Source organism: Chelmon rostratus, chromosome 11 (genome assembly GCF_017976325.1).
Source record: "Chelmon rostratus isolate fCheRos1 chromosome 11, fCheRos1.pri, whole genome shotgun sequence".
In the NCBI taxonomy this organism is placed as follows: Eukaryota; Metazoa; Chordata; class Actinopteri; order Chaetodontiformes; family Chaetodontidae; genus Chelmon; species Chelmon rostratus.
Genome location: NC_055668.1, coordinates 18,812,738 through 18,838,932, shown reverse-complemented (window position 1 = coordinate 18,838,932; position 26,195 = coordinate 18,812,738). Strand labels below are relative to the sequence as shown.

General features: G+C 42.3%; 1 protein-coding gene across 1 annotated transcript; it reads right to left on the bottom strand.

Annotated features, from left to right (window-relative positions):
• Positions 1–965: 965 nt before the first annotated feature.
• phactr2 (phosphatase and actin regulator 2) lies at positions 966–25,927 on the bottom strand. The gene is made up of 12 exons (XM_041947374.1): positions 25,671–25,927; positions 17,728–17,913; positions 16,652–16,726; positions 16,038–16,178; positions 12,081–12,612; positions 11,675–11,853; positions 10,557–10,713; positions 10,119–10,174; positions 7,184–7,245; positions 6,623–6,760; positions 4,838–4,914; positions 966–4,385 (listed from the first exon to the last, which is right to left on the bottom strand). Exons 1-12 carry the CDS (start codon positions 25,711–25,713, stop codon positions 4,370–4,372), a joined length of 1,662 nt encoding a protein of 553 aa, XP_041803308.1. The 5' UTR covers positions 25,714–25,927; the 3' UTR covers positions 966–4,369.
• Between the last annotated feature and the right edge of the window lie 268 nt (positions 25,928–26,195).

Here is a 26,195-nt window from a genome sequence, read left to right as displayed (position 1 = left end):
GGAAAAAAAAAATCAATGTGTGTAAAGTTGGAGGGTTTTTAGTGTGAATCCACAGCGAATCACCTGAATTTCACAGGATCGAGAAAAGACTACAAGTTGAAGAGAAAAGGCTTTCGATCAGCAGCAGGAGCTGATTATGGCTCTGATCTGATTTGGGGAAGTGATCCAGGAAGCTTGGAGCGCCACTACAGCAGCAGACGTCCTCATGACCTGGTGAAAGTCTCTCTGAAGGCTTTTTGTGTTTTAGTTCCACACAAGATGAGATGAAACAGACTGCAGCCGTTAAAGTTTTTACAGGACTTGCTCCTTGAGATTAATACTGTCTGGTTATGACTTAACACCGACCGCCAACGCTCCTCCACACACTCAAAAATAAACCTTTGATGTAGACGTGATGACAACCCAGATTAGGTCTCCCGTTAAGTAGTTTCAGTATTAGACAGTCATCTGTTTTAAAAGAAATAAGACCAAGCTCTTCCCAGGATTCTCACAAACAATGTGCTCTAAAGCTTCTTGTGAGGTAAATTTATTTCAACCTCTCTATTCAGCATCTATAAGCAGCACATAGACACCTCATAAATGCTTTATATGCATAATAATGTCACAATATAAAGACATCTTTAAGCTTTATTTATGGAGTGTCGCCAATTATAACGTCTCCAATTTCAGATGCATCCATAACTGAAGTATAAACAGCTAACGAATGACTGATGACCGACTGATTATGTAACTAATCCTTAGTGTTATTAAGCATTAACCATTCATACAGAAGTACAAATCCTTCACAGACTATTTATAAATATGTAGGCGTTGCTATCTAAGATTACAATATGTTACAGAGTCTTCATGTTTATTCAGCAAATGTGGATGTTTCACATATGGAGTTTAAACCTGCGATAACTGGGGGGGGGGGGTTTGGCCACTGGACATCCTGTCACCTTTTTAGCTGTTATGGCAATTGCTTGTTTCCACATCCAGCAGCTCGGGTGCTCGCTCCCTTTTTTTCTTTCTACCAGATCCTGAGGGAAATACCTGGCTCTTTGGCTGCTAAACGCTTCACTACGTTTACTGCTCGTCACGAACTGTCTGTCTGCTGTTCGCTGCTGAGCAGGTACTCTACCGTGGGTGTTTTGAGCTTTTTCAACAAAAACAGCTGCCTGCTGTGGTGGAAAACAACACCATGAGAGTGAACCAGAACGGTAAAGTTGCAGGTTGGACGGATGAACAATGAGCTAAAACTCACTTTAAAGCTCCATTCAGCTGAGGGGGGCTGCAGAGTCAGGTGATAATTGTCTGCAGGTTCATCACTGTGGGAGACCCCTTTCACCTCATCACATTGTTTTCATGTTGTCATTTGATAGATTGTTGTAAAAATAGCGGCTGTAGTCTTAATACCTGCTTATACCTACTGTACATAACCATTTACTCTCTGACTATATACGGCTTATAAATGCTAAATAGGCTGCGTAAAAGTAATTGTTACAAGTTATATGTTATCTGGATTAATTTGTCTTTTTTAAAAGATGCAAGCAGCTAACTCACGTTTATTCAGACATGATGGGATCAGAGTTTTAATTTGTCTCTAAATAACCGTTCTGGTCCTTTGTTAGAGTATTTGCTGTTGGTGCATGTTTACCTACTAGATGATATATCCTGTACCTAAACCAATGGAGTTAAAATGTGAGCATGTGTATCGTGATAATGTCAGAGTTTCAGGTTCCGTCCAGTTTGTGCAGGGTAAACTGTGGTCATCTGAAGACATAAAAGTGAGGTCCAGAAAGGATTACACATTGTTTTTAAACTGAGTCACCATCCATGAAATACCTGCTGCACTGCACCTGTGGACTTCAGTTATAGTGGAGTTGGTACAGAAAATGAAATAACCAGAGAGAGATTCATTTCCACCTATATAATGTCTTGTCCAATGTCCACGATCTGCTTAGGAATCAGGTAGGTTTGACATGACTTTAATTATTTAACATACTGTGTTTGATATGCCGCCTAGAAACAGCACATATATGTGTGCTGAGCTCTTAATTCCATTATCATTGTCTAAGGATGATAAAAATAAAGACAACTAAAATCAGAGCTTAAAACATTCACATCAAAATTCTATTGTATCATATTGGTAGTAAAATTGATTTCAATGTATGCACATGCTCAATATACATTCTGTACAAAATAATCAATATATAACAACATAGACATTGACATCATTGAATACTGTTGGTTCTTTTCCGTCACTGTACATCATTCATGTTACAATCTCCGCGCAGTCAGAAGCGGGAAGAATAAATCTGTCCTTTTCAGTGAAGTTTTGTGAGAATGACGAGTGTTGTGAAGGTTGGAGATCTATTATGAGAACACGAGCCTTCGGACGCCAGCAAGCTCAACCTGTCAATCACTTTTCAGACAAATCCTCCGTAACAGTAAAAATATGCTGGGAGGAAAAAAATCAGCAATGTTTTTATAGCCGCTGCGTATTAGAACAGATATCAGTCTTAAAGGAACAGTTCAACATTTTGGGAAACGATTTAATTAACATTTTTGCCAGGAGTTAGAAGAGAAGATCAATATAACTCTCACTGTGTCTGTGCAGGATGACGCTACAACCAGCAGGTGGTTAGCTTAGCTTAGCATAAAGACTGGGACGGTGGGAAACAGCTAGTGGAGCATTTTAGCATAGGTGCTAATTAATCAACAGGCAAAATAATCAATCCGGAGATTATTTTGTTTATTAATTGATAGTTTCATCCGTAAAATGTCAGACAATAGTGGAATATGCCCATTAGAATTTTTTTCCACAATTGATGTTTTCAAATTCAATTTGAATTACATTTTAATTAATTTATTTTATTTTTTTGTTCGTTAATGTTATTCATTTATATATTATTTATTTAACAGTCCACATCCCAAATGTATTAATTTTAACAGCACCTATGACAAAAAAATCTCCACCTAAACAGCACATTTTTGAGGGGATTTTTGCATAAATAATTACTGAAATTATAAAATTATTATTATAATAGCTCCAGATTAATTTTCTCTCAATAGGCAAATCAATTAATTTAATTATTTTTCTAGGGTATTGCCCCAAAAGTTGAACAATTCCTTTAAATTCTGATGGTAAATTCAAACTGTGTGATGATTAAAACAGATCTGGATTGAAGGGGTGTGTTACACGGTGTAAAAGGCTCTCCCCTTCTGTTTCTATCACAGGCTGACAGAATAAATTGCAAAAGCACGTTGGAGGAAATGAAAAATAAGAAACTTCTCCATTCTTCAAGAGGCCACTTGATTGCTTCCGTGGTGCAACTCTCAGTGCCTCCATGAAGTCAACAAAACCAAACCTGTAAACTTTCAAACAAGAAGACCAGCATCCAATCAAATTCCTGCTTTTTCTTTGGCCAAAAGCCTAAAATGAAAACCTGAAGTCAAAGCCCTCTACACAGCAAGTCCAGCACTTTGTGATCACAGGTTTGCGCTTAATAACTCAGCAGGATGTATGATGGCACGTGATGGTCGTGCATCATCAGGTCGAGTGCTGAGGGGTGAGAATTTGCTAGAATTGGTGTAATTTCCATTGCACTTCACTATTAGAGCCTCAGGTGTCCAACGAACCCTCAGCATCAGCAGTTATAAATATAAACACTCGCAGGTTATTGTTCATCAACATATACATCTTCATCCTTACATTCGATAACTCTTATGATATAATGCCCTCTAGTGGCAATATTCTTTAAATATATCTAAAATGAACTGCATTTCTTCAGATTCACTCCAACAGGCACATCAGAGCAGAACAAACTGCCTCTCCTCCTCTCTGGTCTATGACATGGGCACTGACATCAGCAAGGAACAAACCAATCACTCCCATTTCCTGTGGTAGGAGGATGCCCATATATGGCCATTTGGCAGTTTATGGCAAGGCATACCTTGGCAGGCACAAAAACTCTTTAGCACAATTGAGCCACTACGACGAGGGTAATTTTGCCCATTTTTCCTCACTGGAATCTCTCATTACGAGGCCATAGGATCAAAAAAACAAAAAACTACCATCATATAGCATCACATACCAGCAGGTCCTGGCCATCTACAATAAATAAATGGTTATAATCAGAGTGCGAGACACACCACTGTTCTGACTATAAATATGTGCAAATGCTTCACTGGTGTCCATTGATCGGCCAAGGCCTTAAGACACACCTGTAGCTGTCACTATAGACAGAAATACATATCACCAGGTGCAAGAGGATCCCAAAGCAAAGTGGACTGAGCTGTGTACTGAGGGTCTGGAGGGCCGGGAGACTGCTGGGAGCTGTGGACCGGAGAGCTTGTGGTGCTGACGTCCAGCTGGCAGTGACAGCACTCAGGGCCGATGAAATCTGGAAACACGAACACACATTAAAACACAAAAAAATATTGTTGGATCTCAAAAAAATGCTTCTGATTAAATTGCTAAAATAAAATGTACAAGCACAATGTTGTTTACGGTTAGGCTACATGGGTTGCATTCATATCCATATAAGTTACAAGTTCAATTTTCTCTGCACTCTGTACGGCTACACTGTAGAAATTACAGATCTAATAATATATAAGCAAGTGGCCCTGGACTTTATTGACAATCACTGCCTGAGGCTAAAGAACTGGACTGGACCCAAAGATATATCATGACTTTAATGTGGTTAGAGGAAATGGCTTTGGGAAACCAGAATAATATAAATACTGATTAATGTGAGCGAATAAACAGCAGGATTTACAGTGATAAATTACTAATGAAGCGTAAGTTATGGTCAGAGTTGAGCTCAATGGTGGAGGTCATCGACTGCTAAAGTACCTGGTGAACTGTTTGCTGTCTTCATGAACCTCCATCTCTCGGCTCTTAAACTCGTTCAGCTCCTTACGGATAGCAGCCTGAGGGGTAGACGCACGCACATGCACACAAACACGTACACAACATCGTCTTTCAATCAATTCAGAGGACATTACATTGACTTGCATTCATTTCCTGGTGACTTACCGAACCCTGACCTAAACCTAACCTTAAGCTGGGCATACGCTGTACGATTTGAGCCGACTTTTGAGCCACATGACTCATTTCAGAGGCCCGAATTTCAGCTTCATCGGACGAGTCTCCACACTGTGACTGTGTGGACAGATTTATGTCCCGCAACGAGAGTAATAAACGTCCACACACGTATAGACCAGATGATAAAAATGCACCTGGCACGACAAGGCCACCTGTTCGTCCGACACACACACACACACACACACACACACACACACACACACACACACACACACACACACACACACACACACACACACAACACACACGGCTCTCATTTGGACATCCTGAGTTCTTAATCAGCCTTTCCATAAATCAGCACTGCTGCAGACTCCTTGGAGAACTACCCACAATTCATAGTGTAATGTTGTAATGTTGGCAGACCAAGACTTTAAGAAGTGCTGGCAAGAACAAGTTCACATGCACAGAGCAACAAACGTGTCTTGTTCTTTGTTTTCTTAGGACATGCTTATTTTGTTCCTGTCTGTTATTTACAAACAATATTAAAATTAAAAAATGGGATTACTGTATTCAGAAAGCTACTGACAAACTTTTAGTTTCATTAAACGATGTATGAAAAGTGAACTTTGCATTTGATTGCTACAGTTCATGTGACGTCCTGTCCCTTTCCTCACACAGCACATGTACTGATTATGTAGGTGATAAAAAGTCTGTGAGGGTTTCATGTTTAGGATGTAGGGTGAAAATATGGACTCGGGGGGCTGTGATTTTTGTGTGTTGTGTGGTTCTACACATGAACAGCAGAGGGCAGACTTGATACAGAAACTGCCTCCTAGCACACCCTGAGGGTGTTTCTCTTTCTATGAGGAGGTTTTATGAAGACATGGAAGACATTTTTACGGTGGACCTGGTACATACATGCACTTATATTCTTTCTGTATCACCACTTTTGGTCTGGGGCTGTTTTTCTTGGTTCAGTTTAGGACACAGAGTTCCAGTTAAGAGATTAATGCTTCAGCACACAATGATATTGTAGACAATAGTGTTGTGTTGTGCATGGCCCTCTCCTGTTTCAACATGACAATGCCCCTGTGAACCAAGCGCGCATAAATAAGGTTTTCTGAGTTTGATGTGGAGCCAGCTAGCCTGCACGGAGCCCTGACATCAACTCTATCCAAAACCTTTAGGATGAACTGAAACACTGACTGAAAGCCAGACCTCATTGCACGACACCAGTGCTCAACCTCGCTAATGCTCTTGTGGCTGAATGGGAGCAAATCCATGCAGCTGGAATTTGTGCTGAGGCTGTTTATAGCAAGAAATAAAATATTGAACAATCACATACGGGTGTAAAGCTTTGGATGTCCACATACTTTTGGCCATGCAGTGTAGGCTAAGTTGACATCCTTTCACCGCTGTTGTTCACTTGCCTTTCAGGCTGATACAAAGCTAAACGTGACGATACAAAGAGTATGCAGCACCAACTAGTAACAGGCTGATAAGATGATAACATAATTAAAAAAAAGGTAGCTAATCATTCAATCAAACTAATCTAATCTAAATCAAGATTTTACAGCGTATTAACTGTCGCACCTTGTCAGCAGGAGTAAGCCGTGTCCAGGGTTTGTCTGCCCGCCGGTCGTAATCTTTGGCGTCTGTTACCTCCACATACTCATTGAAGCGCAGGATCCTGCGAGCGACGAGTTCTGCCACAGTAGGCCTGACACTCAGCTACACACACGCGCACACACACACACACACACAGAAATGAAACAGTAAATAAACATCAAAATTCAGGAATGTTGGTATGAAGTTATAAAGTCTAACATACTGTACATACTGTATATTCATGTTACTACCGTACCCTATATTCATTGTTTTAAAACATTCCAGGAAGCATATGTTTTCTTTTATCGCAACAGCTAAAGAGACAGAAAACGCCCTACTTCTCAACTTCTCAAGTTTCAGTTTCTATCTGCCTCCACTAGATGGACTGATGTCTCCACACAAAGCATCCTAACATGACTCACAAGGATGGAGCAAAACATATTAGCTGCTAAACATAGACTCCTTTCTGTTTTCTGTTTCCTCTTGTATGTGGGCTGTGTGTGTGTGTGTGTGTGTGTGTGTGTGTGTGGTTGGTGTTTACTGCACCTTTCTGGAGAGTCTCCTTTTAATCTCTTGCTTGGCTTCTTGCTCTTCTGCTTCATTCTTTTCTGCGTGCAGAGAACCAACAGAGTCATTTCACACCTTCTGTGTCTGCAACACGCCACTGCTTCGATTTATAACAGCCACGTGATTTGCCATGTTAAAGCGTTTCCGCTGTCGTGGAGCGGTGTGATTGCCTTAATACGAACAAAAGCAAAGGAACGAATGATCTGAGTTGAATCTGTGATGCGTTCTCCCTTGTGGCATCTTCAAGGATGTACAATATACATATGAATATACAGTATGTGTGTAAACAACTTGTGGGTGACTTGGCCTGAGAGGCTGGTAAACTTCTTGACCTCTTGTGGTCCCATTGGAGATTGAAATATCAGCCGTTTGGGATTCACAGAACAGAAACCAGTCACCTTAATCTTCTGTCCGATAATCAGGATAACTGTTTAGAACTACTTCTTTCTTTCTGTGTTTCCTTCTAAATGAAAAGTCGCCTTTGTCTTGGTGCTGTACACAAACCAAACTTATCTCAAAATGCTGGCACACACAAGCCAACGTGCCCTGCACAGTTTTTGCTGCAGTTTTAACCAGAAAGTATCAGTCTCAGTATCGCTACACCGTTCAGTTGTGAAGGTGAAGTTCACTCTAGCCGTCTGACAGCTGTTGTATATTTAATTACAGCCTAAAAGAACCGACAGTATCCTCTCACAGATCAACTGTAGTCACAAAGGGATGAACGTGGTCAGAAACAATGGTGAGACAACTTTAAGTTCTTTTGTAGTCATGTTACACTATTATTGTAATTGTGCTATGGTACAATTCACCTACGATTTGCCATATGATTGGATGACACCTGAGTTTTAATGTTAATTTCCTGTGTTGTAGCCACGCTATACAAACTGGGCTGCTTGCTATTATTTTCCATTAAACATAAAGTCAACAGAGCTGTGCAGTCCTCCGAAGGATAAAAAGCCATTTGAATTGGTTCAGTTAGGCCGACAGCAAAACCACTCTGAAATGGTAATATCCAAAGCTTAAATGCCTCTGAAATGCAAAGTTTGCACAAGAGGCGAATTAGCAAACCCTCCAGCGGGATGATTTGAGTCTTGCTTGGTAGCATGGCCTGCAAAACATATTGACTATTTGACAGAGTTCATTTAATATTAATCAGGGCTAGCGGGTAGCGTGTGTGTTGTGCACAATTCAACCTAACTAACCGACCTGACTTAGCTTTTAGTAATGTTATGACCAAAGTAAGGGCTCTATCGGACCGATTCTGAGGCAGTAAAATAATCAGTTCACTATAGCAGACACAAAGCTTCTAATAGACAGTAACTGATAACCTAGACAGACGTATCTGTCTCATCTATCTGATTAATGAGACAGACACGGTTGTATCTGGCAAGCTGTTCTGCCTCTAAAGCTGGACAGCTGGAACGCCATGGTACCTGTTATAACCAGGTACATCAATTACTTTATGTTAGGCACATAATGTCTCAATTATGACCTATGTGGGCCTTTTCTTTGTGTGAAGAATAAAAATGGACATGAATACAGCTTCACAGGAAATTACATCTGAAGTGTCATTTTTAGATGTCAGTTTTAGGACCTGTAATCCCACAACAGTGCTTCTGCTCTCTCTCTGTGAGGTGCTATAGCTGAAGTAATGTGGCTGACAAATTTCTGAGTAAATTCTACAGCAGGAGGTCACTTATTTGAAGTTTGAGAGATGAACCAAGGCTGTGTAGTATAACAGTGCTTAATATATCGACCCATTGTTACTAAAAATGTCACTGCCATGTGTACACATCCTCACCACGCATCAGATAAGGTGGGGCAACACTAGCTGCGTTTCCCTTGCCCCTAGAAATGCGCAAATCCTAAATATCGCAATAAAAAAACGGTAATGGAAACACCTAAATTTCGAAAATCCTCTCAAATATCGCAAAAACATTTTTACGCTCTCATGAGGTGGTTTTTCAGCCATGTCGATGTTTAGGTGTATCGCAAAAGTGTAATGGAAACTCGGATTTACACGTCTCCGAGGTGAGCGGACTCCCCGTTTCGGGACGGCCGCATGCAGTCAGATATAACGTCTTGTCAATTTTGTAGTGTTTGCATGTTTTCTGGATCTCAATAAGTAGCAGACAAAAACACTACAGCTGTTCCAGCTGTCATGCTGGCTGATCTGTTAAAGACAATCCGACAGCTGTGATCTCGTCCTGTGCGCACTTTGCAAAATCTAATCATTCCTTTTTTCATTAATCGTGAGATGAACTTGTGATGAGTGTGTGCACCTCAGCTATGTGGGAGACACGCGTGCACGCCATTAACTTTAATATTTACACATAATTGCTGATAGAAAATATGTTCAAAGGACACTTCAGTAATTCACAGTCCTGTATTCTGCTGCTGCTCCGCCGGCGCGAGCTGACGCTGTCAGAGCGAGCCTCGCGTAATAACAAAGTGATAAATAATAGGCCATTAAAATCAGTGATCACTCAAAGTCAACAGATAATTTCTTTATTTCACCTTCAGCATGTGCTTTTTAATTATAGGGCTTTGTGTTAAGTTTTACCGACGCACAGCACGCACACACATCTCACGGGACGTCCGAGAACTTACGAGAATTTCGGCTGGTTCGCAAAACACTGTTCAATGGAAACACCTGCAAGTTGCATTCGAACTTTGCAGAAATTTCAGAAATATCGCTTTTATTTTGCGAGCAACTGTAATGGAAACGCAGCTACTGTTAAGCATGTTTTATATTTAAAGTCTGTTAGGAGTGAAAACAATTTAGGCAAGTTTGGAGACTTAAGTAGCTGCAACTGCACACACATTTCCGTGCAACGTACTTCTATGGATTTTTCACGATGCGCATCGTGCATCGCATCACCTCTCAGTTTGATTGTGTATTTGAGAAACTTACGCTTGAGGATGTTTCTCTGTTCCAGCTCCTCTGTGGTGGGTCTTTGGCTCAGGCGCCTGGAAAGAGAAAAGTTTGTCCACATACTTTTCTACAAGGAGCAGATAGGAAATGATTTAAACATTACCCTGACTTCTCCAGAAAAACACCAAGAGTTATCGCAGTAACATTTGTGAAAAGGCATTTCTTTTTTATTTTACACCCTTCTTTGGTGTGAATCCAAAGGCTGTTCGCCACCAGCCTCTCGGCCTCATCTGGTAGAAAAGGCCGAACGAGAAACTTCAGCACAGATTTTTTTATTGTGCATTATTTGTGCCAGTACACCGCCCACAGCTACACCAAGAAATTGCCCCACAGCTTCGCCAAATCTGCGATGAAAATTCACACCTAGCTACATTTTCACAGCATGCTGAGCGTGTGTGTGTGTGTATGAGTGTGTACCTGACTAGCTTGCTGCCTATCTGCTGGCGGAGCTCATGTCTCTCTGTCTCGGAGCTCCGTGGCAGAATGTTTTTCTCCTCCAGCTCTTTCTTGCTGGGTCGGTTCCCCAGTTTGATGTTCAGGGTGTCTCGTCGGCGGATCTTAATGGCCAGAGAGCCTGGAACAGAGACGCGACAGGAAGAGCTAGTCACAGCACGACACCGTATTTACACATAGTATGAAAACTGTATCTGTATCTGGATACATTATCTGGATAATAAATGATCCGGTCTTGCCTTTGTGTTTACACCTGGTATTTTTATTTCCTTCTCTTTGTCCTCATTAAGTTAGGGTGTCTGTCCTCCAGAACAAAATGTGTGCGTGAGGATTTTGCAGTGGCAGCAAATCAGCCTATTTAAGTTTAAGAGTTGTTGAGACAGAGGAAACTTCAGGAACTTGTAAATCCGGCAAATGTAACACATAAAGTTATTCCGTTGTTAGGATAAAACATATTGCGTCAGTTTGTTTTGGTGTGTTGCAGTACTGGTGTGTAGGCTGCTCTGTAACTGGATCAATTATTTGCCTTGTTAACAGCAGATCAGATACTCAGATGAGTGAAGTGTGCACTGCGTAACACTTTCACGCAGCTCTGTTGAATAATGCATCTTTTGGCACTTTCATGGCACAGAATAGACGAATCATCAGTAATCAGAGGCACGTCTCTTTCAGCCTGTAGCATCATTATGTTCTGTATAGATGCCAGCATGTTGGACGGACTACATTTACACCCACCTAAGATGTGAACACAACGCAAACCAGACTACCTCCAGATGCGGTCAGGCAGATCTACTTAAATATCATAGTTCCTTGTATTAATGTGAGGAAGGTCACATCAGATCTGTGTGGAGTAAAGACCAGATCTCCTTCTCCTTCAGTCACATGAGTTTATTACATCAGAACTTCTTTGGAAAAGGTGTTTCTGTCTCCAATTAAGCTCGTTAACTACTTTTTAACTCCACCTCAGCTGTGTGTAAAAACTCTTTTGTGAAATGCGCACAAACACGTTTATGGAAGCCCGGCTGCTGACCTTCTCCTGTAGATCTGTCACTGTGTGATGTGTTTTAAAACTAATGCCATACTGGTTGTGTACTCGTCTTCCTCCTCCTCTTCTTCCTCCTCATCGCGGTACAGGATTGGTCCGTCGGAGTCCGAGTCACTAGTCTGGCTGTCTCTGGGCCTATCAGGGATCACCGTCACCTCCGCCTGCTCCGTGTTCACGCTGAAGCCCTGTGGCTTCTCAGCTTGGCGCTCCGCTGACCTTCAGGACAAAAAAAACAAAAAAAAAAGATGTAATGAGCACACGCATTTGTTAAAACGTGCCAAATCCTGAGAGTTGTAAAGTTAAAGTTCAAGTTGTACATTTATTGTCCATCAACTCATTGCTTTAATCGCTTCAGCACTTGTGATTCTAGTGTGACTATGTGGTGACATGTAAATGTAACAAAGGATGCTTCACTAACTCTCAAGTCTTCACAAGATTTTTACCTCAGGCTGTTCTCCACAGCAGACTCTGATTCTCCTTTCTTCTTTTCTTCCTCTCCTCCCTCCCCTCCCGTACTCCCCTGTTTCTCCCCCTCTAAGCCGCTGTCCGTCTCTCCCTCTGTGAAGGAAGTGTCCTCTGTCGCAGTGTTGATATGGGGAGACTGGACAGTGGGTTCAGGAGCTATACCTTTGTGGGTCTCCTCACCCGCAGCAGAGGCCTTAGGAGCAGATTTAGGCTCTGGACCAGGTTGAGAAGCAGCCTGAGTTCCCTCCGTCTCCTTCGGTGAGGCAGACTTGGTGTCCGAGGAAAGGGGCGAGGATTTTAACTCCCCAGGCTGGCTAGGAGTCTCTGCAGAGGGTTGTTGAGGTATGGAAGAAGATTTGGGAGTGTCTGATTTCTGGTTGGTCTTTGCATCTGTCCCACCAGTCTGTGCTGCAGCGCCGGCGTCCTTAGACGCACGAGAACGAAGGGTGGAGGCGGAGGCTGGAGTGGTTTTTGTTGTGCATCCTGTCTTCTTTGGATGGGAGGATTTAGCTGAGGAGAAGCAAGAGGAGGAAAAACAGATAAGGGGAAAATTAGACTTATTCTTTCCTGCAGGTGCTCCAGTTTCCTCCCACAGTCTGCAGACACTCAGGTTACATAAACAAAAACTCTGAAATTACATTTAGGCATGTCTTTTCACAATCACAAATACTGTCAACGTGTTTCTAAATACACTGTTAATGTTTCTTGCAGTTAAAATGAGGAAGAAAACTTGTCATTTGTCATAAATGCTCCTTTTTGTCTCAGCTGGATGAATGGGTTTGTCTGTGTTTGATTGACAGCAGCCTGCAGGCTGAGCCCCAGCGGGGGAACGAGAAAAAAAGTCAATAAACTTGTCAGGTGCAGATATTAGCTGTGTTTCCATCTAACTGTCAAGCGAATTTGCAGCAAACTTTTGAAAAAAAGAAAAAAGCAAATTAGGCTCTTGTTTGGGGTTTTTTTCTGCCGTTATCTCGAGGTCTCGTGTTAATATCTTGAGATAACAACATAATCACAGTTTTCATGAGAAAAAAAGTTTGTTCTTATTACTAATAATGCATCAGAGATCAGGTTTCACATTCATAAAGCTTCCTAGTACAAAGAGGTACTCTCTGTGACAAAATTCTGAGAAAATTCTCAAAATGATGACGTTTTCAAAGAATTTCCCCTTTCAGTTAAGACAAGAGTTTCTGAAGCAGACGAGAAAATGGCGCAGAGACAAAGAGGTAGGAGAAACATTCTCCTAAACACTGAATGAGTGAGTGAATGAAACACTACAGATTAGATATGCATGGATGTTTGTGGTCGATCTGATTGAGATGCGCACACTTCTCCCACTCAACACACTCACGCCAGAAATCAGAGAAACTCATGACATCTGAGCTATTTTCCTCCGTTAAATTATCGACCTATCAAATAGATTTAGCACTAAAATTACCAGCATGGTGCATAAACAAAAGCAATAAATAAAATAACAATCAGCATGTGAATAGGTTCTATAGTTCTCTAATAGTTAATCTGGAGAATTTTAGCAGTTCACTTTTCCCTGTTGAATGTTTGCTCAATAAGCTAAGGTTGAGGACAAGACGTGTGTTCATGTTTAGAAGTTAGATAAGAAGGAGACTTCAGCACGACAGATAATGTGGGTTGTTGTTCCAAGTCTGTGGTTTTTGTGTTGTGCAGCAGGCAGCTGGCTGTTAACCAGTGTGTCTGTCTGACTGCGACCACTAATAGAATATCTAAGATAATACAGACTGAAATGCTCCTTTAAGTGTCTGTGAAGAGTCTTTGTGTGCAAGTAAAAGCAGCCCAAGGAAAGGGATGAACTTACAAAAAAAAAATTGAAAAGAGTAATGAAACAACTTTTGTCCCGCTTTCCCAACAGCTCTACATAAACAGAGCATCACATGCAACATTCTGAGCTCTGTTGCTTAGTTTCACTATGCTGTAGGTTAAAGAAACACACACACACACGCACACATACACGCACACATACACATACACATACACACACAAAGTTATACTGCAGAGGCATTTAGACACGTTCAATAAATCTTCACTTCTGCTTTCTGAGAAAACAGACAGAGAGAGATCATAAACAAACCACTCCTACAGTTACTCACTTGACTGGAAATCTCTTCTAACGAGCAGAGGACACTATCAAAAGGGAGAAACAGGGAAATGTAGCCACTTCACAGAAAATGGACTAACACTTCATGAGGGAGTGTGCATTGAAGCCATGGTGCATGTGTGCAGATGACTCTATGACAAATCTTCTCTCCATTCAAACAGTGATAAAAGCATATTTTCCATGCAGGGAGGCAGGCAGGCAAACTGGCTTCAGTCCAAACTAGCTGAACTTACCAATCCCGCGACTAGCGTTGTTAGTGCCCCGCGGGTTAGCTTTAGCTTGAGTGGATGAGCCTGTCTTGCCTGTGGTTTTAGCAGCCTTTTTAGTCCCTGAGGCACCGTCTCTGTGCCTGGTTGTGGCTGCAGCGCCACCTGCAGGTTTGGAAGAGGCGGGCAGAGTGGCACTTTGTTGTTTTTTAGCTTGAACGTCTCGAGGTCGCACCTGGTTTGCCCGGGCGAGGGGTTTAGTATCACACCTCTCTGAGCAGATCAGAGGAAGCAGGAAAGAAGAGTGTGGTATTTAGGGGTTAACATAGAGATTGAAAGCAAGACAAAGGCGCACAGCTCTGCAAACAGATGCACAAACGGACATGCAGACAAGCAAAGAGGTGAGCTAATAATCATGAGGGATGATGTTTGATTTGTTAGTCTTCAGCAGCTTTTTTTGTATCACAATATCAGGCTTGGGATTTCACAAATAAAATGTACCCATTAACCTTCCCCATCCTCTACTGTGAAGGCATGTGTGTTCTTCTCCTGTATTTGCAGTGTTTGTTGCCTGGGGCCTTCTGATTATTGACAAATGAACAAACAAATGGCTCTGAGTTCAATGCTAACAGGGTTGAGACGAGAACAGCACAACGCTTAAGCAGCATCAGACAGAAGAACAGTGGCCTGTCTCCTGAGGGAGAGGGAGGCATTAGGAGATGGTTACCGCCCTTTCAGACTACGAACGCCTGCTGCAGGCTGATATAATGGGAATATCTATTTGAACACATTAGACCTGGCCAGAGATCCCACAGGGGATTCAATGTCAGCCAGAAAACTGCAGCCGATATAAATTCACTCTATGACCAGGAGGAAGACTTCAGGGCAGCCGTCTAAAAAAAGCTGCAGCATTTAGTTCGAGCATATAAACAGGGGGCTGCAAAAAGGCTGTGAAAGTCCTACATTCCTGTTTAATGTGACATGCTTCTACACTTTCTGTTTTGGAGGAGTCAATCGTAAATTGCACGTACATTTCTTCAAATAAATTGATTCAAGGATCATCTTTGTTGCCTACAGGACACATTAATACTACTGTGGATTCAGAGTATCTCCATGCGCCAGAACTAAAAACTATAAACTTGGTGCATAACACTTGTATGCTTGAGGCGTAAATAGCTTCATGATGATTACAATGAGAGTGAAAGACCCTCTTTGTAAGTTTTTTTTTTGCTCTCTGCACTCCGAGTATCTTTGTCCCCTTTATTTTTTCTTCTCTGTGTAGAACAATTTCTTTATTCAACAAGCATCGTACAAATATCAGTATCTCTAATGGCTTTTCTGCTTGATAATTTATGCTTCAGCCAAAGTGTGGTGCCTGGGATAACTGTGCCAGTAGTCATATTGTGACTATTAGACATTTCTAATTTTGAAGAAGGGGATTCGTCAGATTCAGGAAAAAAAAAAAAAAAAAACACGAAGCAAAGGTCATTCCTGTTGAAGTTCATAACATGCCAGTGAGGCACAATTAACCCAGGTCTGGAGCCGCAGATCCAAATGTCAATGAATGAATGAAAAAAGCTCACGTTAGAGCCAGATGTTACCTGTTTTGTCTTCATTGCTGATGGGCCCGGGGGCCTGTTCCTCCAGCTGTGTTTCTGGAGACTCAATGTGAACTTTGACCTCCTCTGATGTCACACTGGATGTGGCATGACCATTCAGATTTTCACTGCTGATTGTTTCATCTAGAAGATAAGAAAAACGTTATTGTGATGGAAATCCTCTGCCTTTCAGTAATGTGCAGTTGCTTGAAAGCTGCTGAAAGCTCAAATTTGTATTTTGAGTTGTTTTTGTTGGCACTACAACAGGCACAGTTTATCCCAGTTGACTTCAGTGTAAAGAACACTGAAAAACAGAAAGAAAAATGTATTCAGTTGATGAAAAATGAACCACTGAGGAAGCAGTTAAGATGTTCAATCTCACAAATGACAAAGACTCCATCTGTGTTTATGAGTAACCAAAATGTTTTGAGCTGTAACTGCAGCTCCATCACCCTCCACATCATCAGGGTCATTTTAAATGCTGGACAGCAGTACAATTTTCCTGTTTCTTATCCTCAGAATCATCATATTAATATCTGAGATTTTACGTTTGACAATCGGAGGAGTGGAAATAAATAAACGACTGAAGAAACATGCCAATGAATCATCAGACGAACCTTGGTCAGGGATGAGAACTCCTTTCCTGATGAGCTCCTCCCTCGTTTGCCTGGTGGAGATTTTTCTCTCCAAAACTGAAAGACGTAAATCACGGTCAGTGTATGATTTTATTTGCTTGTCTTTTATCAATCCATCTGGCTACAGCGATTAAGTTACACAGAAATCTACGAAAAAGTTGCGCAGCAGCCACTTTTCTCCTCTTATTGCAAAAACTTCCCACCCGGCACTGCACGAGACGGGACCACAAATCGAGGCACAGATGAGGAATTACAGTTACTCCGTCACCCTGCTACAACTGTTGTGGCTGTTGTTCTCTTAAACCTCTTCAGAAGGAGTCAATCTGCCTTGTTCACAATGAGATCTGTCTCCAGTCTGCTTTTCTTCGTCGTACCTCATAGTAAACTGAATATATTTGTATTTTGAACAGATGGTTGGATAAAACATGGGATCTGAAGCCATCACCTTGGGCTCTGGGAAATAATAATAGTTTTTCACTATTTGTAGATTGTCAGAGAAGACTCATTAGACTTAGCACGAATTAGCAAGGGATTACTGGCAATCAAAATCCTCATCAGAGGAAGCTGATCAAGAGGAGGAAACATTAAACACTCTCAGGGTGCAGAAGCTCAACCACTGAATCTCTACAAGCTCTAGCTGCCCCCAGACTCTGATGTCCAAAAGATTCTGATTTTTTTTTCCACTTCACACCTGGATAGTAGCCTGAAACCAAGTAGAGGGACATTGAGGCATGAAACCAACATACAGATACTTAATGGAGAGAAGGTCAGATGCACCTGGCAGCTGTGAAACAGCCTCTGCTTTTTGTATCTACTTCTTTCCTTTTTTGATTTCCCAGCCAACACTTGAGGAATGAATCAGTGAGAGCTACAAACAAACCGTTCACTCTTCTCCTTTTAAAGCTCCTCTGGGGAGCGACAGTGCTCCTGTTCATATCTAACATTCAGCATAAATTCAAAAATCCACATCACGAGGTTGACTGAGGATAGCACATCAGAAGCCACTCACCCACCACTTCTTCATACAGAGTCATTAAGACACGCACAAGACGCCCTACCTTTGGAAAGATCCTGGAACTTGTCGCTGGTCTTCTTCTTCCTCCACTTCCAGGGTTTGAACAGTTTTCCTAGCGACGACAGCTTGCCTCGCTGCTGCCGTGACGCATGGGCATTCTGGGTATTGGTGGCGCTGTCCACCACCACATCACAGCTGGCCAGTGATGATGATTTCTCCAACCCATCGACTAAAAGACACACATGCAGGAATAAAAAAATATATAGCATCAAAGATCATGATACAAACTCCAAACAGGAGCGCTACAGTTCTCTATATGCACCAGAAGGTTTATGTCTTGCGATATATGGAGATAGCACACATACTTGATGCTTCATATCTATTTATGCATTGGATTATATAAAAAAAAAACATAAAGTATGGCGGTAACAGCTGACCAGCAGACTTGAATGTGCTCAAACAAAGCCATCTTTTCACTCGCTCACACTGCAATAACTCTGATACACTCGTATCAGAAGATCCTTCCCACAGTAACATGTCATGAAAGTACCCTGCAATTTATTTACATCTCAATGTGTCTCTAACATACAGCACAGCAGTGGTTGGACAAGATTTACCCTTTTAAGCCGTTTAACACGATGCTGCACAAAAAAAACATGCTTGTTTTTCGGACTTTTTTCTGAGTCTATGAATGACTCAGCTGAAACAATCTGAGCAGCTAAAGACCCCTCTTTGTTTTAATGGCTCAACGCTCATACACACAGTACACGCTCAATATATGTGTAGTTTCAAAGGACTGGGGTAAGCAAAAGCTACAAAAAAGGCTTGGAATTACTGTCATAGACTATATCGCCCTGTTCTGCTGCATCAGTCACTTCACTTCACAACTCAGCTTTCAATGGCTTTCCAACTGTCTGTACAGTATTTGCAGTGTGTGTGCGTGTGTGTGTGTGTGTGTGTGTGTGTGTGCGTGTGTGTGTGTGTGTGTGTGCGTGTGTGCGTGTGTGTGTCTTGGCTAGATCCATGTCCTTCCACAACTCCTCCTCTTCCTGTTGGAAGATTATAAGCGCTGTGAACTTTCTGGAATACTGCAGACAGTGTGTGAATGGTGTGTGTGTGTGTGTGTGTGTGTGTGTGTGTGATGCCAGAACCTTACAGAGGAAAAAGAGGTGGTGTGTGATTCCTCAGATTCAAGCAGAGGAAGGTTTTTGTTTTTTCAGCTACATAACAGCTGCTGCTGAAGCCTCCTGACAGTAAGGAGCCCAGCAGGGATCAAAAGTTTATCATTCCTGCATCCAAACTTAAGTAATTTTTTCCTGAATCTCTTTTTTGCCACTGAATTACTAATTCGTTCCCTCAAAGGGAGGGGAAGTTATTGTAGCGGCTAGGAACTGAAGCTAGTTGTTGCGGCTCGTCTGGTCAGTTAACAGCAGGTTAGGATCCGTGTTTTAGACAAGTGGCAACCTACGAGTGCCAAAAACTGCAGTTCCTCAAATGGCCACTTGAGGCTGGCTCCAAAAGCAAGTCAATCTCCACAGGCCGCCATGTTAAAATTTACAGCCAACTTTAAAGCAGAAAAAAACATGTTTACAGTCTGGTGCAAAAAACAATTAATTATAACAAAGTTACGCATAATTAAGGGCATGGCCGCTTAGAGTGACAGCTAGCTGCTTGATCTCAGCAGCCAGGCTTCAACTGGCCTGACTTTTCTGCAGCAGTAGCTCCAAAGACCTGTAAAATAGACTTTGGTGTGTAATATTTTTATGTTCCCCTTTAAATTCTAGCATTAATTCCATTTTTTCTTGTCCTGTCCATCTCTCTTACATCGTTTCGATGCAACATCAGACAATGATTCAGCGTCCGTGGTTTACTTTGTGCTCACAAGCTGTGGCTGTTAAGTACAGACATGCTGCTGTGCCATTTGATGCAAAAAGAAGCTGCACATCATGGGGTCACATCATGAACAATCTTTGAGGGCAACTAATTTAGCTATTTTAGACTGAGATGCATGTGTACACTTTCTGGATAAACACAGTTTTCAGTGTATTTTATGGTGTGACTGATGTTTCTGTTTTGCTCATTTGTGCACATAAACTATGCTTTCGTCATATCTTAGATATCAGAGTGTTAATTCATGCTTCCTTCATGGACCAGGCTGTTTAAAATGTGACCACACACAGAAACGATTCCGTGACTGTAGATGTTTGCTGTGGCTGCTGAAGCTGTGTGAAGATGTGACGGTCAAAGATCAGCACAACTTCTTACAGACCAACTGATCTCAGCTCGTGTCCTTCTCAATAACCACTGACAGAGATATAATACAGGCTGGCTAAAAAGGCAACAGTGCAGTGCTTTTCAATTTAATCTAAGACGCTTATGCAGCAACGTTGTCAGCAAAAGAAAATCTCCCGGATTTCACAGAAACCAGAGCTAAAATGTCAGCGAAGTTGGTCGGATGATGCAGATATTCAGCACATTTGACAGTAGGAATTATTAGTTAGGTCGCCATTTGACCAATAGAACCAAAACCATTGTTTAAAAGGTAAGGCATTTGGTGGTCTGCAGGAGAGTTAACATGTCTCATCATCTTAAATTAAAAAGTGAGGCTCCAATAATGAAAAGCAATAGAACCAATGGATGCAATTACTGCAGCATTACTTTCATTTAAGCATTCACTGTAAAATCACAACATAAAGCTGCGCAGGTGTGATTGCTCTCATCCAGATTCAGCTCACCGTATGACTCTGAGTGCTGAGGAATGCAGCAAAAAAAAAAAAAAACAACAACAACATTTACATACAAAATATTGCAATTAAGAACACAAAAAACAAGAGTGAAGACATGGGAAAAATGCAGCAGCACATGCTCTCCCAAGACACCAATTTAATTCTGTCTCTTGCATACATACACACACAGACACACACAGACACAGAGACAAACACACACACACACTCATTTCCTGTTCCTGTGTTGATATCAAATCGCAACAATAGGTGCATTTCAGCAGCTGCTTTGTGCTGCTAATGATGGGAAAATCAGTAACAGCGATTATCATCACCATTAGCCCAACTATTAAACCTCTAGTGGGAACCAAACAGGGACAATGGATGGACTTATTACTTGCAGAACTGAGAAGCGAGAGAGAGAAAGAAAGATGGAAAGAGATACAGCGGAGAGGAGCGAAAGAGAAACTATTGTTAACTTTAGAGAACGGAGAAAAAAAACGGGAATAGAGAGAGAAAGAGATAGTGAACTGACAAGATCCAACCAAAGAGATGGCAAACATCTGATCATCTACTTCACCTCTTTCTCAAGGAACACTTGCACTGGTCTGACAAACTGGGTACTTTCAGAAAAAGGGAAGATTTGAGACTCATACGTGTCATGTAGCAATACAGGAAATGGCTATTTTACTCAGCCTACATTCATATGACACACGCGTGGCGCACGTTCACAGTGAGAGGGTCCATTCACAAACACGTCACATTTACACGCACTTTATTACACTGTCAATTGATCCTGGCCCCGTTCTATAAGCGGGCCAAGATTTGCTTATTCCAATTATTTTTATGTTCATATAAATAATCTTTCACTACATTAAAAAACAAAGCGACATTGATTGAAATATAACAATGGAAGAAATGAGCAATCACGAACGGTACCCAAAAATGAGACAGTCCTCCCAAGAAGGTAATTTCAGAGAGACATGCAAGGAGCAAAGGAGGAAGTCAGGTGACGCTGTTATAGGGCGACAAAGACCATGTGGGGAGGAGGTCGGGGTGGATAGAGGGTCAGTAAAGCATCAGACTTCAACACAAGAGACCACAGCTTGTTTCCTGTTTCCAACTGACAGTCAGTGTTGGTTTTTGTAAGGCACGAGCTCGACCGTTCCCTAACCTTAACCACGTGTTACCATGAAAACAAAGACACCCCAACCTTAACTAAGTACTTGTTTTAGCCCGAACCGTGATATTTCCTTCACCCCAACCAACTCATTTTTGTGCCAAAACCTAACCAAACCTTAACCGCAGCGGTGTCACATTATAAAGCTGATTCAATTTTCTGTAGTGATTTGTTGATGATTTCTGGGGCACCACAACCCCGAACTACAAGGCAACATCATGTTCCCCCGCCCACCCTCAGTTCCACCCCGTGAGAAATAACTGCAGAAATCAAGTGTCAGGAACAAAGGAAGTCACTTCATGAACAACTATCAGTAAACAGACAGCTAATGAATACAATTCAGTGAGATCAAAGCCTCAGAAAGACAAACGTGTTCACTACGAGAGGAAATGAGCAGTTCAAAATCTGCTGAATGATACAACAGTAAGCATTATGTTTAAGCAAACCTGGGTCAATTCTGAAAATTAAAATCCATTCATCACAAACAAGAAATGCAAACGTTTGCAGCTGCACAGCACATCCGTCCAAGAAAAGCAACAGATTTTTACCGAAACAACACTGACTCCAGCTTTTTAATTGCACCAACGTGGCTCCGATCCACCTCAGGTTAGCTCAGGGATGGTTTTATGCATCACAACTGCTGACTCGGCTCCACGATTCCACTCTGGATTTCACACAAAGGCGTTTTATTTTGAAACAGATGACTCGCAATGTCATGCTAGAAGGGTGAGTCAGGATTTGGACATACAGCAGCTGTGGAAATGAGTGGGATCATCTGAAAAACTACTTGAGACACAGCAGACATCTCAACAAAGCAATCCCACACAGAACTTGTTCCGTGAGCTGTAATTATTGTTCCAAGGCACGCAGGGCAACTACACCGTGAAAAATGTGCTAAAGTGGTGACACAGCTGTTCAGTTTTCTACACATTTCCTGCTGTGGATGGCACATATTGCCCGGTACAACACTGTGAGGTTAAAGTGGCTTTTGATTGAGACATAGCCATCGTGCTTCTCTTTTTTTCAGACGTTATAGCAGGAACATGTGTTGAGGAGGAGGGGAAAGGGAGAGGCTTCCTTCCTTCACTGCAAGTCACCGGGGAGGGAAGAACCAGACGTCACGAACAGAGGAAGAGGGATGAAGGGGGAGAAAGAGGCAAAGGGAGACAAAAGAGAGGAGAGGACGGAGAGAGAAGGGAATAGGTGGAAACTGAGGTGGGGCAACAGAAAAAGGAGGGCAGAAACAGGGGAAGGAAAGACGAACGAAAAAAAGGCAACATCATGAGGTGTTGGATGGGAGCGGAGGGAGGGGCGACGCTGGGCATTAGCTGCAGTTTTTAACACTTGGGTCATTTCTTCCAAATCGTCCTCCAAAGCAGGCCGGAGAAGCACAGTTCTGCTCAACTCATGACACTCACAGGACCTGGCAGCTCGCATTAAGTCAAGAGCAAAAACTCAAAAATGGATCGACCAGGAAACTGCAGCTTCTGAGTGTCTTAACACGGTCGTAGCTCACTAAGGCTCAAATGATATCACTTTGATGTCAATGATCTTTCAATAAGACCTTGACAGAGCCGCTTCCCTCTCCCGATCTCAGTACTGTAGACTCAGCATTTAAAGCACATCACAAAATCGTTATGTAGCTCGTAACGCAGCCGTGTAGAGCATGGAGATCATCAGCCCCGGGTTCCAATGCGTGCATGCATGTTGGCTTAAGTGAGCTCCACAACAGTTTGGGGTTTACTTTAAATGCTGACAGCGTTGTAAAAAAGTGAGCTCCACTTTAGTTTTCATCCGGAGTCCTCTATCGCTTCCTGTACCTCGCTGCCTAAAACTGTCCCCATAAAGCACTTGTGAAATGTCTACTTTTATGGCTCACGGACAGACTGAGGACTGCAGATGGTGAGAAAAAACAATTTCTAAGTATGGAGGTACAGCACGTTTCTTATTCTTGTGTTTTATCTTTTAAGGCTTTATGGCGATCCGCGCAGCTTCATTAGCGTGAAAAAAAGCTCATCATGCAGCCATACATTTGCTATTTTAATAGCTAGTTCAGTTTGTGTGTGTATGATGAGCGATGTTTTCAATAGGCTGCTGACAAATAAAAGGAGAACTGAATGTGAGAAACATAACGATTGCAGATGCTTGGATACATCAGCAGACAAGAAAAATCTCACCGCGAGTTCGACTTAGTTGCTTTTAATCACATGATATGATCATCTTCAGCAGGTGGAGTCATGGATATGACAACTGGGCCACTCCATTTGCAGAGGAAGACCACGTGATCAAAAGCTCCAGGACAGCTACAGAGTGGTTTTTGACAGCTGGCAAAATTTTGATTTAAATTAGGAGATATCCAGTCAACAAAGTAGTAAACAAGCAGAGCAGTCAATGCCAACTTTCCTCCATTTGACAGTTCTCAATGCTGTGTGCAACAGACACACTGCAGCCAGTATCTGTCAAGAATTCAGGTTGATTACTCAGCACAACACAGGACATGAGAGGTCACTGAAGCTTTTCAGAATCATGACCTTAAAGGCCAACAGGTAATCCACCTGAACGCGAAGGAGATTCTGGACTGATGCTAGGACGCCGTCTTTACCACCATCATCAAAACACCACATGAGAGAAATCTTTCGAGTTCAACCCTCCAAGAGCTGGAGAATCTGTGGCGGGGAGAAGTGACGCTGCCACTTCATTGCAGGTTTTACTTCTATTTTGTCACCAATCTCTGCACTTGGCTGATCCTCTTGAAGCAGTGGTTCATAGTCATATGGCACGTATTGAATTGCTGGTTTTCTATTGCATCAAGTGGTAAACTGCAGTCATTTGCAGTCGCTTTGTGCTGCAGGTGTAATACAGCCCTTGATTTGACAGTGAGATTCAAACCTGCACAACCCTCGATTACAGGAACTAAGATTAAGAACACATCAAACATGATGTGAGAGTTTTAACACTTTACTTGTGCTACGTGCGTACGTGTAAAACACCCAAATGGAGAGCGCTACACAACTGTGGCAACTAGACCTGAAAAGCAAAAAATAATGAGCTGTTATGCTGCAATGATTATTTTTCAAGCATAGATGCCAAACGTTTGATGGCTCAAGTGGGGATTTGCTGCTTTTATTTTCATTTCTCTCATGCAACAATGAATTGAATATCTTTAGATCACACAAAACAATTAATGGACTAATTGAAAAAAGGTAATGAGCTGAATAATGAAAATAATTGTGGCTTTGAGGCCCAGATTAGCTTATTCATCGCTCAACAGAAGACAACATGCAGGAATAAAGTAATTTTTAAAGCAGAAAAAAATGCCTGAAGCTGTCTGGATCCACCCCTCCAACTGTGAGCATTTGCTGCTTTTCTCTATTTTGCATCATTGCACGCTGAATATTTTAGTTATTTTTGATAACAGCATCTTTGGATCTGAGAAAACGTGAACAGCATTGTTTTTTGTTGAGCTTTGCAACTGTCAAAACCTCAACCAAAAGTGCTGAAAATCCCTGTGAAGCTTTAAAAGAGATAAACATGCCCACTTGTTGACTTAGACATGATGTTGTCTCGGTTAATGGGTGAATTAAGTGTGAATCCGCTGAGCCGGACGGGCTTCAGACAGTCATCTGCTCAATCTCTGGTCTCCTGGAGGAAAACAAAGCGGTTCAAAACTAAGCTGCTCATCTGGACTCATGTCAAACCGGCTGCTAAATACATAAACTCTCATCAAACAGCGCACTCTTAGCCAGCAGCAACAATGCAGCTTTATAAACAAGTCTTCGGTTACACAACACATCCTGCTTTAACGCTGTTTTCTCACTGTTGGGTAACACAACCAGCGACGCGTTTAGAAACAGTCACGGAGCGAAATGATGCGAACTAGTTTAACGCATCGCATCAAGTTAGCTAACGTCCCATTAGCATGGAGCCGTTGGGCGCCTTGTTTGCGCTCAACTGCGCGGAAGTTTTCCGTAAATAATCCGCGAGAAATGCGAGAGAAAGACGGCAAATGTGAGCAGACATCCTGAGTACAGATAGCGGAATGTGTGTGAGAGGGAGTTGAGAGGAGGGAGGACGCACACTCACCGCTCGTAGACTGAGACACGGCAGACACGGCGGTCTGACCCATAATCAGCTTCTCCGGAGCAGCGGGCCGGACCGAGCCCCCCTAAAACCCCACGATCACGGCCTTCTGTCAGCGCGCGAATCCCGCCCGGAGCCGCCGATTGAGTTCATTTCGAGAGAGAAACGGCTTCAGACCGTGATGGCTGAGTCGCTGGAAACTTGGTTCGCCGTCTGACTGGGTCGCTACTACGTCGTAACTTCCCCTCCCACCTCTTCTTCCTCCCCCTGTGAGCGGCTGAAGAATGCCTCTCATTCCTCCAGGCAGATTAAAGGCGCTGCTGGGGTCAAAGGGTGGCGGGGTCCGACACCCGAAGACATTAGTTTACACTGGCCAAGATTAGAAAATTAGGGGTTGGAGGGTTGAAAAGAGCGATCATACTCACTGTGGGCAAAACACTAGTGGTGGATTGTAACTTAGTACATCAGTAGTCTACAGTCCAGTTTGGAGTTTGCTGGTACTTACTTTCATTATATGCAACTTTACAC